The 12,727-nt window shown below is 42.0% G+C and overlaps 1 protein-coding gene across 4 annotated transcripts in view; it reads left to right on the top strand.

The window, feature by feature from the left end:
• Positions 1–12,727, top strand: part of LOC110502301 (insulin-degrading enzyme) — a 47,112-nt gene that overhangs the window by 15,567 nt on the left and 18,818 nt on the right. For all 4 annotated transcript variants that reach the window (XM_036959922.1, XM_021580229.2, XM_021580230.2 and 1 more), the window contains 7 exons: positions 4,622–4,734; positions 6,326–6,488; positions 6,675–6,767; positions 6,921–7,012; positions 8,620–8,700; positions 9,082–9,185; positions 10,909–11,011. In XM_036959922.1, the coding sequence (XP_036815817.1) occupies positions 4,622–4,734; positions 6,326–6,488; positions 6,675–6,767; positions 6,921–7,012; positions 8,620–8,700; positions 9,082–9,185; positions 10,909–11,011 (749 nt within the window). The remainder of the gene's footprint in view (positions 1–4,621; positions 4,735–6,325; positions 6,489–6,674; positions 6,768–6,920; positions 7,013–8,619; positions 8,701–9,081; positions 9,186–10,908; positions 11,012–12,727) is intronic.

Below are 12,727 nucleotides of genomic sequence, written 5' to 3' on the forward strand. Positions count from 1 at the left end.
GGTGTCATCTAAAATAACCCTAATTTATAGGACAGTTCTTATTTGATTAATGGTGGTCAGACCTTCTATGTGAAGCTAGCCACAATAGTGGACTTTGCGGTTAGCCATTAAAAATATGGTATAATTCTACAATTTTATTCATTTGCATCACTGTCAATTACATTAGCTTTGGGCAACAGGGTTAAGTAGCTGGCTAGCTATTTATTTTCATGAACTGAAGTTCAATTTAAGTAGGCAAACAAGTGGCAACCTAACTAATAATTACTCACAAGGATTCCTAAATCATTGCTAAGAATAATGAAAATGACTGCAGTGTTTATTGATCATTGTTTTCAGGCTGCTTGTATTGGTGCTAGCTAGGTACCAAGCTAAAGCTAGCTACCCCAGAAGTTGCGGTTGAACAAATTATGCGTTATTACCAATGCGGTATTGTAAACGCATAATTTGTGGCCGGTGTTTGCTTTTTTGCAGACTTTTTTGTACAGCTTTGACATTGCTAAGGTATCTTTTTTGACACGCAAAGACCCAAACGGCATTCCATAGTATGAATGTGGTGAAGCTAATAGCAGTGACGCTATGACTATGTAACTCTGGTAGGGCAACATCTGAAAAATAGCACACTTGGTAGTGTGTACTGGTGCTTGTCCAGTCAGTGAAGGCCAACATCACCCACGACAAAGAACAGTTGATTGTCAAGGGCAGTGAATTCCATTATCTTCGCTTTTAATGGATTTCGCCTTTGAGTTGTCTCGCCAAAATGATCTTACTCTTTCAAATGACTGCTTGACTTGTGGGCTAGGTTAGGAATGCTGTGTTGCATGTGTAGCACAAACTTTTACGTGTTGGCATTGCGTTATATAGGTATGCACGGTAGCTTTGACATCGGTTTTTAACATTGGCGTTAAACTAGACAGCCGGCCGATACCGATGTTGGCATTTTTAGCTAATATCGGCCGATTTCCGATATGTTCACCGATATTTATTGTGCACCCGCAGACCATCACATTGCCTCCACCATGCTTGACAGTTGGCGTCAAGCACTCCTCCAGCATCTTATTTTTTTCTGGCTCACAAATTGTTTTTTTGTGATCCGGACAACTCAAACTTGGATTTGTCTGTCCATAACACTTTATTCCAATCTTCCTCTGTCCAGTGTGTGTGTGTGTGTGTGTGTGTGTGTGTGTGTGTGTGTGTGTGTGTGTGTTCTTTTGCCAATCTTAATATTTTCTTTTTAATGGCCAGTCTGAGATATGGCGCTTTCTTTGCAACTCTGCCTAGAAGGCCAGCATCCCGGAGTCGCCTCTTCAATGTTGACGTTGAGACTGGTGTTTTGCGGGTACTATTTAATGAAGCTGCCAGTTGAGGACTGTTTCTGTTTCTCAAACTAAACACTAATGTACTTGTCCTCTTGCTCAGTTGTGCACCGCGGTGTCCCACTCTTTCTATTCTGGTTAGACAGTTTGCGCTGGTCTGTGAAGGGAGAAGTACACAGCGTTTTATGAGATCTTCAGTTTCTTGGCAATTTCTTGCATGCAATAGCTGTAATTTCTCAGAACAAGAATAGACTGATGAGTTTCAGAAGAAAGTTCTTTGTTTCTGGCCATTTTGAGCCTGTAATCGAACCCACAAATGCTGATGCTCCAGATACTCAACTAGTCAAAAGAAGGATAGTTTTATTGCTTCTTTAATTAGAACAGTTTTCAGTTGTGCTAACATAATTGCAAAAGGGTTTTCTAATGATCAATTAGCCTTTTAAAATGATAAACTTGGATTAGCTAACACAACATGCCATTGGAACACAGGAGTGATGGTTGCTGATAATGGGCCTATGTAGATATTCCATTTAAAAATAATAAGCCGTTTCCAGCTACAATAGTCGTTTACAACATTAACAATGTCTACACTATTTCTGATCAATTTTATGTTATTTTAATGGTCCAAAAATGTTTCTTTCAAAAACAAGGGCATTTCTAAGTGACCCCAAACTTTTGAACGGTAGTGTATGTATTTTAGAATAAAAAGAAACAGAAAAGAGCTACTAAGCACAGGCAAAGTCCAAGAGGAAAGCCTCGTTGTCTGCTTTCTAACACACTGGGCGATGAATTCACCTTTCAGCAGGACAATAACCTATAACACGAGGCCAAATATACGCTGGAGTTGCTTGCCAAGACGACATGAATGATTTTGAGGTGCCTTGTTACAATTTTGACATAAATCGTCTTAAATCTATAGCCATTCTATATCTTGCCATCTAGCAATCAACCACCAACTAGACAGAGCTTGAATAATGTGCAAATATTGTACCATCCAAGTGTGCAAAGTATAGATTCGGGTGTGAATTCTTAAGTAAATTGTTATTTTCAATAAATTGGTAAAATGTTAACATGTTTTCACTTTGTCATTATGGGGTATTGTGTGTAGATGAGGAGAAAAAAGTAAATCAACATTTTCAGGCTGTAACAACAACATGTGGACTAAGTAAAGGTTTATGAATACTTTCTGAAGGGACTGTACACCATATACATCATTTAATCTCGCTCGGACAGATCCAGCTCCGAGAGGCCCAGCTCATGATCTCCATCAGCAGTAGATTTTAATTTAGAATGTAAAATTAATGTGTTTTTTTTTTTTTCTCCAGAAAGCTTAACGTGTAAATAGTTGTATGAACAAAAGATTCAACAACTGAGACATAAACGGAACAAGTTCCACATGAATTGAATATGTCCCTGAACAAAGGGGGGTGTGGTTCAAAATCAAAAGTAACATTCAGTATCTGGTGTGGCCACCAGCTGCATTAAGTACTGCAGTGCATCTCCTTCTCAAGTACTGCAGTGCATCTCCTTCTCATGGACTGCACCAGGTTTGCCAGTTCTTGCTGTGAGATGTTACCCCACTCTTCCACCAAGGGGGAAATGGGGGGGAAATGGCCCTAGCCCTTACCCTCCGATCCAACCGGTCCCAGACGTGCTCAATGGGATTGAGATCCATCCTCTTCGCTGGCAATGGCAGAATACTGATATTCCTGTCTTGCAGGAAATCACGCACAGAACGAGCAGTATGGCTGGTGGCATTGTCATGCTGGAGGGTCATGTCAGGATGAGCCTGCAGGAAGGTTACCACACGAGGGAGGAGGATGACTTCCCTGTAACGCACAGCATTGACATTGCCTGCAATGACAACAAGCTCAGTCCCCCCCAGACCATGACGGACCCTCCACCTCCAAATCGATCCTACTCCAGAGTACAGGCCTCGGTGTAATGCTCATTCCTTTGACGATAAACGCAAATCCGATCATCACCCCTGGTGAGACAACCGCGACTCGCCAGTGAAGAGCACTTTTTGCCAGTCCTGTCTGGTCCAGTGACGGTGGGTTTGTGCCCATAGGTGATGTTGTTGCCGGTGATGTCTGGTGAGGACCTGCCTTACAACAGGCCTACAAGCCCTCAGTCCAGCCTCTCTCAGCCTATTGTGGACAGTCTGAGCACTGATGGAGGGATTGTGCGTTCCTGGTGTAACTCGGGTAGTTGTTGTTGCCATCCTGTACCTGTCCCGCATGTGTGATGTTCGGGTATACCGATCCTGTGCAGGTGTTGTTACACGTATTCTGCCACTGCGAGGACGATCAGCTGTCTGTCCTGTCTCCCTGTCTTGCTGTCTTAGGCGTCTCACAGTACAGACATAGCAAATAATTGCCCTGGCCACATCTGCAGTCCTCGTGCCCCCTTGCAACATGCCTAAGGCACGTTCACACAGATGAGCAGGGACCCTGGGCATCTTTCTTTTGGTGTTTTTCAGAGTCCGTAGAAAGACCTCTTTAGTGTCCTAAGTTTTCATGACTGAGCTTAATTGCCTACCGTCTGTAAGCTGTTAGTGTCTTAACGACTGTTCCACAGGTGCATGTTCATTAATTGTTTATGGTTCATTGAATAAGCATGGGAAACAGTGTTTAAACCCTTACGAAGATCTGTGAAGTTATTTGGATTTTACGAATTATCTTTGAAAGAAAGGGTTGTGAAAAAGGGATGTTTATTTTTTTTGCTGAGTTTAAGTACGTATCGAATCGTCTTGAAAGGGAAAGATGCACATTTTCTATTTCCCCTCAAATACTCCCCACCTGCCCCAGTATATGATTCCTCAATAACCCTGGTGTTCAACTTTCCACAGATGAGCCATGATCCAATAAGCAACTGGGGATACAGTTGGCTGTGTCACTGCTGTGTTCATTACCAGTTTACATTTAGCATTTTCTGACACCCATGTCCTCTACAGTGAAATGAAATAAGCTGCAATTGGCAGCCAGGCTTATGATGGTATGACCTCATAATTAATGGCTTTCACAACAACAGACTGTCTGGTTTGTAGCGCATTTTGCTAAGCAATATTGACCTCCCCTGTTGCTGTACATTATTCAAAACTAATTTACAGGATGATAACAGTCCATCCTCATCTACATGTAATTACATGCTAAATTACAACTACAGTAAAGGAAGCGTATCAAGAATGTTATAGCAAACACGTTTGTGCTTTTAAGTGTTTTGAAATTTGAATGGTTTGAGTTTGAACCCAGGAAGATTGTGTATTTTAATAAATTAAACATCTGTCCCCTTTTTCTCGTTTATAGAGTCATTAGATGAGCTCACCACCATGGTGGTCAAGTTGTTTGGAGAGGTGGAGAACAAGAATGTACCTATCCCAGAGTTCCCTGAGCACCCCTTCCAGGAGGAGCACCTCAAGGTGAGCTCCTTAGTTTGTGCGCGCACACACACTCCAGAGTTTCCGTTAGCCGGCTTTTGACCATAAAATACATCAACTGTAAAGCCGGTAAATAAAACTGTTGCTGTCCACAATGACCTGGAGAATTTGTTTTATTAATTGATGGAAATACCAATCGATGTGTATACGTTTGACCATCATGCTTATCGGGCTATAGGTTCATTTGCATAAGTTTGTGGAATTAAATTGGCCTGTGTATTTGCGTTAGTCATTTATCTTTTTTTTCAACAGCTGTCACGTGTGTAGCGCCGATTTTGAGCGGGATTTCTCCAATTCCTCAATTGGTTGCTGCTGCAGTAAAACATGCTTTGATAAGCCCGTTCAGTGCGTAACAATCCTTAATGCAATCACAGGTTAACAGTTTCGGTTCATGATTAAAAATAGATTTTTATTTCTCAACTGGTAAAATTGAAGCACGTCACCCACCACTTTAGGAGCTTTTGATTCTAAACATTCCCAAAAAAATTTTTAAAGGAGCTAATCATTGATTCCTCTGGCTAATTCATGCTTTCTGGTGAATACTTTTGAATGATTTTATTTATGTGTAGACTGGAGTAATTATATAGTTTTGGCAAAGTTACTTCCCTATTGGAACCACCGTTATGGTTTTCATAACTTTCTTTTGTTGTCCAGAAGGCAAAGGGACAATCCTAGTCATATTAGCAACCAAATCCAATTTTTTGGGATCTTTAGATTTCCCCCTCTTTCAAACAGAGATTTTCATCTCTGTCGTATATGGAACTGCTTTCAGGTGCGCTGTTTAGAATGGTGTTTTCCAGCAAATTGCATTTTGGCAAATGTTAGAATATTTGGTTTTGTTGTCTGCTTCATTACATGAGTGGCATGTTCTGTTAGGCAGCATTACCATAATCTAAATGTGATTTCTGTCATTCTGAGCACGGTGGCTGGTCACCCCAAATGCATAAGGGTCTGGTAAATTTCTTAAGTGCCTGTAAATCTTCCCGGTCACGTTGTCCGGCACCTCATTGTCCTAACGGAAACCCTGACGCACACCCACACACACTTTAAACTACCTATGCTACTTTGCATACAGTGCATTCGGGAATGTGTTCAGACCCCTTGACTTTCTCCACATTTTGTTAAGCTAAAATCGATTTAAATGGTTTTTCCCCCACCAATCTACACACAACACCTCATAATGACGAAGTGAAAACGGGTTTGTAGAAATATTTGCAAATGTATTACAAATAAAAGTCAGATACCTTATTTACGTAAGTATTCAGACCCTTTGCTATGAGACTCGAAATTTAGCTCCGGTGCATCCTGTTTCCATTGATCATCCTTGAGATGTTTCTACAACTTGATTTTATTTATTTTGCAATCATTTCTAAACTTCTTTTGCTTTGTCATTATGGGTAATTGTGTGCAGGTTGATGGGGGGGGGGGGAGAAAACAATCCATTTTGAGAATAAGACTAATTTAATAAAGTGGAAAAATTCAAAGGCTCCGAATGCAACTGAGTTGTGCAACTGAGAATCCTATTCATAGTCTCAATTCAAATGTCTCCTTCCTAAACCCCCCCTCCCCACAGCAATTCTACAAAGTGGTGCCTATCAAGGACATTAGGAACTTGTATGTGACGTTCCCCATCCCAGACCTGCAGAAGTACTACAAGTCCAACCCAGGCCACTACCTGGGCCACCTGATAGGACACGAGGGCCCAGGAAGCCTGCTGTCTGAGCTGAAATCCAAAGGTAGGCCAGAGGGCTGTGATTGAATCTTGGTTTTAAGATTTAGGGCTTGATGGAATGGTAGAAATATTTGTAAAAAATTGTGAGTTTAATAAATTATGAGTTTATACTGACAATACATTCTGTGTATGTGTAGAATTGTTTATATTTGAATTGACAGCGGTGGCTATGCCCTTTATTCTTGTGCAGGCTGGGTGAACACACTGGTCGGCGGCCAGAAAGAGGGAGCGAAAGGCTTCATGTTCTTCATCATCAATGTGGACCTGACAGAGGAGGGACTCCGTAAGCATTTTAGGATCTCGGGGATTGTTTAGTTTTGTCTATTTTGTTCACGTGTGTGTATGTGCCCACACCCTCAAGTCAGAAAGGTGTTTATCTATGTGTGGTGGTTTCTGTTTCAACCCTGTGAGCTGAAGTGTCATTTTGTTCCTGTAGTGCACGTGGATGACATCATCTTCCACATGTTCCAGTACGTCCAGAAGCTGCGCACTGAGGGGCCTCAGGAATGGGTCTTCCAGGAGTGCAAGGTGAATACTGCACTGTAGTACCATTCACTTCTAATCTGCCTGAGCTCAGTCCACTCACTATACAGATTCATTCAGAAAGTATTCAGACCCCTTTTACTTTTTCCACATTTTGGTATGTTAGTCTTATTCTAAAATGTATGAATTTGAATTTTTTCCCCTTATCAATCTACACACTACAGCATAATGACAAAGCAAAAACAGATCTGGCTGGGCCACTCAAGGACATTCAGAGACCGAAGCCACTTCTGTGTTGTCTTAGCTGTGTGCTTAGGGTTGTTCTGTTGGAAGGTGAACCTTTGCCCCAGTCTGAGGTCCTGTGCGTTCTGGAGCAGGTTTTCATCAAGGATCTCTTTGTACTTTGCTCCTTTCATATTTCCCTCGATCCTGACTAGTCTCCCAGTCCCTGCCGCTGAAAAACATACCCACAGCATGATGCTGCCACCACCATGCTTCACCATAGGGGTGGTGCCAGGTTTTCTCCAGATGTGATGCTTGGCTTTAAGGCCAAAGAGTTCAATATAGGTTTTATCAGACTAGAGAATCTTGTTTCTCATGGTCTGAGAGTCATTTAGGTGCCTTTTGACAAACTCCAAGCGGGCTGTCTTTTACTGAGTGGCTTCTGTCTGGCCACTCTACCATAAAGGCCTGATTGTCGGAGTGCTGCAGAGATGGTTGTCCTTCTGGAAGTTTCTCTCATCTCCACAGAGGAATTTTGGAGCTCTGTCAGTGACCATTGGTTTCTTGTTGACCTCCCTAAGGCCCTTCTCCCCCGATTGTTCAGTTTGGCCAAGCAGCCAGCTTTTGGTCGTTCCAAACTTCTTCTAGTTAAGAATAATGGAGGCCACGGTGTTCTCGGGGACCTTCAATGTTGCAGAAATGTTTTGGTACCTTTCCTCAGATCTGTGCCTTGACACAACCCTGTCTCTGAGCTCTAAAGACAATTCCTTTGACCTCATGGCTTGGTTTTTGCTCTGACATGCATTGTCAACTGTGGGACCTTATATAGACCGGTGTGTGCCTTTCCAAATCATGTCCAATCAATTGAATTTACCACAGGTGGACTCCCAAGTTGTAGAAACATCTCAAGGATGTTCAATGGAAACCGGATGCACCTGAGCTCAGTTTAGTCTCATAGCAAAGGGTCTGAATACTTATGTAAATAAGGTATTTCGGTTTCTATTTTAATATGTTTGCAAACATTTCTAAACTGTTCTTGCTTTGTCATTATGGGGTTTTGTGTGTAGATTGACGAAATAATTTAATCCATTTTAGAATAAGGCTGTAACGTAAAATAGAATCTGGGAAAAATCAAGGGGTCTGAATACTTTCCAAATGCACTGAAGCTGTCTTAGAAGCCAGAGTATGTGTTGTCAGAAAACAATCCGTCATTAACATTTTATGTATAGCCCTTTTTACAAACAAAATAAAATCAGAACGACGACTGAGAAACTTACTCAAATAGGCCTTTTGTCACCCTCTTAGTTAAACTTCTGTTTTTAACAGTACACGTGGATGAATTATCTTGTGTTGCTCAATTCTCCATTGTATGTAATAGTACTGTATTTTTATGCGATTGACATGTGACTTGTCTCTCTTCTTCTCCACAGGACTTGAACACAGTGGCCTTCAGGTTCAAAGACAAGGAGCGGCCCCGTGGCTACACCTCCAAAGTGGCTGGATTACTTCACGTAGGTGGCGCTCTCTATTTTCTTAAGGTCGTCTCCACAATGATGCACTGCACTTCCGGGGCTCCGTTTGATGACTACGTTGTCTGCCAGTCTCTTTTTTTGTGTATAAAGACTTAATAGATTCAGCCCCAATCTAAATTAAACTGACATTCCTGTTATTATCAAAATATTATGGTATTAAGGCAGTCGGACCGGGGTAGGATGTCCAGTGTATTTTTGTCTGTTGGGATTCATTATTGTGTGCATCTTTTTTGTGTGAAATTAACACCAGTTCTGTATTCCTGTGCTCCAGTAAAGTGTTCCCCTGCATGTGTTTGTCAAAGGCCTCCCCATTGTTAGCGCCTAGACCTGTTTTTTTTTTTTTTGTCCTCTGTTTTGCAGTACTACCCTCTGGAGGAGATCCTAGCAGCAGAGTACCTGCTGGAAGACTTCAGGCCAGACCTGATAGAGATGGTCCTGGAAAAGCTGAGGCCAGAATACGTCAGGTCAGTTACAACAGGGTCACTAACCCTGTTTACTCTGCTCTCCTATACCATTTTCACACTATTATACCCATCCGGATGAACCATACTGCTAGCTTGGAGAGAGAGAGATATATTTTATTTATTTAAAAAAAAAAAAAAATTCCAGCATGGTTTCAGCAACTGTTGGATGCAAAATCAGACCCGCGCAGTAAAGATTGGCTCAGCTAGGTCAGTTTTGCTCAGTAGTGTGACATGGGTACATGATAATACACTTAAGACGCCTCTGTTTTGAAGAGCCTTTTATATGGTAACCCGGTGTTTGAGCAGATGTTGCAGTCCATGGTTACAAACATTCAGATAAGATGACACTGTTTAAAAAAATGTTATTTAACTAGGCAAGTCAGTTAAGAACATTCTTATTTACAATGACGGCCTACCAAAAGGCCTCCTGCGGGGACAGGGGCCTGGGGTTAAAAATAAATACAATCACAACAAGCGAGATAACACAACACTACATGAAGAGAGACCTAAGACGACAACATAGCAAGGAAACAACACATGACAGCACAACATGGTGACAACACAACATAGTAGCAGCACAAAACATGATACTAACATTATTGGGCACAGACGAGCACAAAGGGCAAGAAGAAAGAGACAACAATACATCACACAAAGCAGCCACAACTTTCAGTAAGAGTGTCCATGATTGAGTCTTTGAATGAAGAGATTGAGATAAAAACTGGTTAGTTTTATCGAGTGTTTGTTGCAGCTCGTTCCAGTCGCAAGCTGCAGCGAACTGAAAAGAGGAGTAACCCAGGGATGTGTATGCTTTGAGGCCCTTTAACAGAATGTGACTGGCAGTACGGGTGTTGTATGTGGAGGATGAGGGCTGCAGTAGATATCTCAGATGGGGGGGTGGTGTGTGAGGCCTAAGAGGGTTTTATAAATAAGCATCAACAAGTGGGTCTTGCTGATGCTGAACATCAACTGAGTAGACTTGAATAACAACCAACCAAGGTCATACATGTTGTTATACAATCATTAGGCTAGTAGTGGAGCCATTAAGTCATGTCATTAACCATAAAATCATGTAGGGTAAATCTAAATGCGATCTTACATTTCTCATTAGTCATTTTCATGGCGGATTTACCTCAACATTCACCTAAACTTTCCACTGCTGAATTAACTGCTAGAGAACTTTCAGGAACGGTTTTAACTTAAACACTGGGGGAGTTCAATAACACATTCTGCAGTTTTACTACCACCACAATCGCTGCTTCTCCACTTCAGTCACTGCTAATACTAAAGTCCCTACTTCTACTATGATTACTTCTTCTGATACTGCTAGAATCAATGCTACCATTTCTACAGTCACCACCACTACTGCTACTGCAGTAAAAACTACTACAACTTCTTCCGCTACCATTTCAAATGCTTTTATACAGTTGAAGCAACCACACATTTTCTTTGGGAAATGTAACTTTTCTAGTTATCACATTGGCTGGCTGTCTGCACCACTTATCTGTTTTAATCACATTGACCCTACAAATTGTAATTGACTGGAGCCTCCCGAATTTTCCTATACCCAGTGTTATTATACAGTTGAGTCGTAAGGGCAGCTTAAAATCTAGCGCCAGCTGCTCAGGGAAAATGGAGTGTGTTTAACTTCTAACCGGTCTGATGTGGGTTTGTAAATGCCGATAATAATGAAACCCGTCTCTGTTTGTCCTCCCATCTGCAGAGTCGCAGTCGTCTCAAAGTCGTTCGAAGGGCAGACGGACAAGACGGAGGAATGGTACGGGACTCACTACAAACAGGAGCCCATATCTGAAGAGATCCTCAAGGTTAGACTGACACACATTCAAACTCGGCAGCTTTTCCATATACTCATGGGTGGTGTGGGTGATGTTGATTTCACACGTCCTCTCCTCATCATGCTTTGTCGGAGATGTTCCTCCCTTCAGACCTTCTCCTTTGGTGCAGGAAAGGAAATGGGGGCACAATGAAATAGGCCAGATTTAAGATTTACCCTGACTGGGCATCTTTGTAAATCGCCCACTGGCAATGCTTGAAGGAATCTTCAATGCATCCACTTGCTGTCACACATTCCAACATTAATCTAAGGTTTATCATACCATGTGTAAGAAAACAAATGGCTTATGGGTAAGGTGCTGTTGATCCACAGTCAACATCCCAGTGGTGAATGATGTTTAAAGCCGCAGATGTTTGCTTAAGAGTTTGCTGACTTTTTTTTCCTATTCGGTGCAAAAGCAGCGTTAGGATGGAAATGTAAGATGTTTTGGAAAAATCCATTTGTAGGCAGGCTGACACTAGCACTGTGAATGTTCTCAATTCACCTTTCTGGAACAATTCCCAGGGCCACAAACTCCCCTGACCTTATGAGGTTCCAAAAGCAGAAAAAGCTTTTGTGGAAGGTTTTAATACTCCCAAAGCCAACGCTGTACATTTCATGACCTTTTAATGGTGTCTTTCTCCTAAAGGTTTCCACACAGCTATCTAACCACAGCCAACCCAACAGTCTATGGATGTTTTTTTCAAGAATCTGCCTGGTGTGTTTTAGGATTGAGCAGTATCCAGATTTTCACACCTTTTTATACTGTCCTTGTGCCATACCAGGGTATATGGCGTTAACGTCATAGGTCACAAGGTGGCGCTTTTTGTTTTCAAACTCAAAAAAATCCCAAATAATGTCTACCAGAATGCTAACAAAGTACTAGAGAATTCCCATAGCAGATGCTAGCTAAATCCTAATGACCAGAAGCGAACTACACTGAACAAAAATATAAACGTAACAAGTAGTGTTGGTCCCATGTATCATGAGCTGAAATAAAAGGTCCCAGAAATGTTCCATACGCACAAAAAGCTAATATCTCTCAATTTTGTGCACAAATTTTTTACATCCCTATTAGTGGGCATTTTTCCTTTGCCAAGAAAATCCATCCACCTGACAAGTGTGGCATATCATAGAGCTGATTGAACAGCATGATCATTACAAAGGTGTGCCTTGTGCTGGGAACAATAAGGCCCCTCTAAAATGTGCAGTTTTGTCACACAATGCCACAAGATGTCTCAAGTTTTGAGGGAGAGTGCAATTGGCATGCTGACTGCAGGAATGTCCACCAGAGCTGTGAGCTGTTGCCAGAGAATTTGATGTTCATGTCTCTACCATAAGCCGCCTCCAACATAATTTTAGAGAATTTGGCAGTTCTCCTAACCGGCCTCAACCTCACATTTAACCACGCAAGCCCAGGACCTCCACATCTGGCTTTTTCACCGGTGGGATCATCTGAGACCAGCCATCCAGACAGCTGATGAAACGGAGGAGTATTACTGTCTGTGGGGAAAAACTAATTCTGATTGACTTGGCCTGGCTCTACAGTGGCTGGGGGTGCAGCCATGGGGGTGCCTAGGAGGGCAGAGGCCCATTCACTTGGGAGCTAGACCCATGGCTGCGCCCCTGCCCAGTGGTGAAATTCATAGATTAGGGCCGAATTTATTTCAGTTGACTGATTTTATATTTATATCTATCTATAGTTAGT

Source organism: Oncorhynchus mykiss, chromosome 23, assembly GCF_013265735.2.
Source record: "Oncorhynchus mykiss isolate Arlee chromosome 23, USDA_OmykA_1.1, whole genome shotgun sequence".
NCBI classification, from domain to species: domain Eukaryota; kingdom Metazoa; phylum Chordata; class Actinopteri; order Salmoniformes; family Salmonidae; genus Oncorhynchus; species Oncorhynchus mykiss.